At 33.6% G+C, this 723-nt stretch overlaps 1 protein-coding gene across 1 annotated transcript; it reads right to left on the reverse strand.

Moving 5' to 3' along the window:
• Positions 1-17: 17 nt before the first annotated feature.
• LOC113464963 (uncharacterized) lies at positions 18-677 on the reverse strand (the record flags this gene model as incomplete). Its single annotated transcript, XM_026817799.1, has 2 exons — positions 182-677; positions 18-100 (listed from the first exon to the last, which is right to left on the reverse strand). Coding segments are annotated over exons 1-2 (570 nt in total), but the record flags the coding sequence as incomplete, so codon positions are not given.
• Between the last annotated feature and the right edge of the window lie 46 nt (positions 678-723).

A 723-nucleotide genomic window follows, 5' to 3' on the forward strand; every position in this document is an offset into this window, starting at 1 on the left:
CCTCTGTATTGTTCTACACTTATATTTTTATAATTTTCTGTCATCGGGCCTTTGTAATGTCGATGAAGCGGTTTAATTTGAGATTGATGATCATTATTTCCTTCAACAAATAAGTTATTTTCTTCCTCGAGTCGATTATGCAATTGTTGTAGAAGTTGAGTAGGTTTTCGTAAAAACTTACGAAAGAACATCAAATTATTTTCATACGGAAATGCTGAATAATTATCCAAATTGCCAAGTGTTCGCACATCTGATACTACATGTAATAGTCCATGGATGTTATACGTGAGAAAAGTATCTCCATAAATATGTTGACAGCATTCCACATAAACTTTGAGAGACATTTCTGCGAACTCTAAGTCACCATCACATGGATGCGATTTCGATAATGCTCGAGAAGCTGAATGAATTAAAAGAAAGTGTTTATATGGATCATCTTCTAATATATCGCGAAATACGACAGGACCGGTGTATAATAATAGATGTCTAAATTCGGTGGCTTTGTAATGAATATATTCTTCAATGCACCGTGGTTTACGTGCAAATTCATATGGACAATATGATTGTATTGTAAGTAGACGGTTAGAAATTTTCTGAACATCAGATTTTGTTAATCTTTTGCACTTATATGTGCTTTCACCAATGCAAGCAGTGACAAATTTTTTCATGACACCCAAACAGATGAGATGCATGTATTCAAATGGTACATGAGTTACCATATTA

Source organism: Ceratina calcarata, unplaced genomic scaffold (assembly GCF_001652005.2).
Source record: "Ceratina calcarata isolate Rehan_Ccalc_2016 unplaced genomic scaffold, ASM165200v1 scaffold6824, whole genome shotgun sequence".
Taxonomy (NCBI): domain Eukaryota; kingdom Metazoa; phylum Arthropoda; class Insecta; order Hymenoptera; family Apidae; genus Ceratina; species Ceratina calcarata.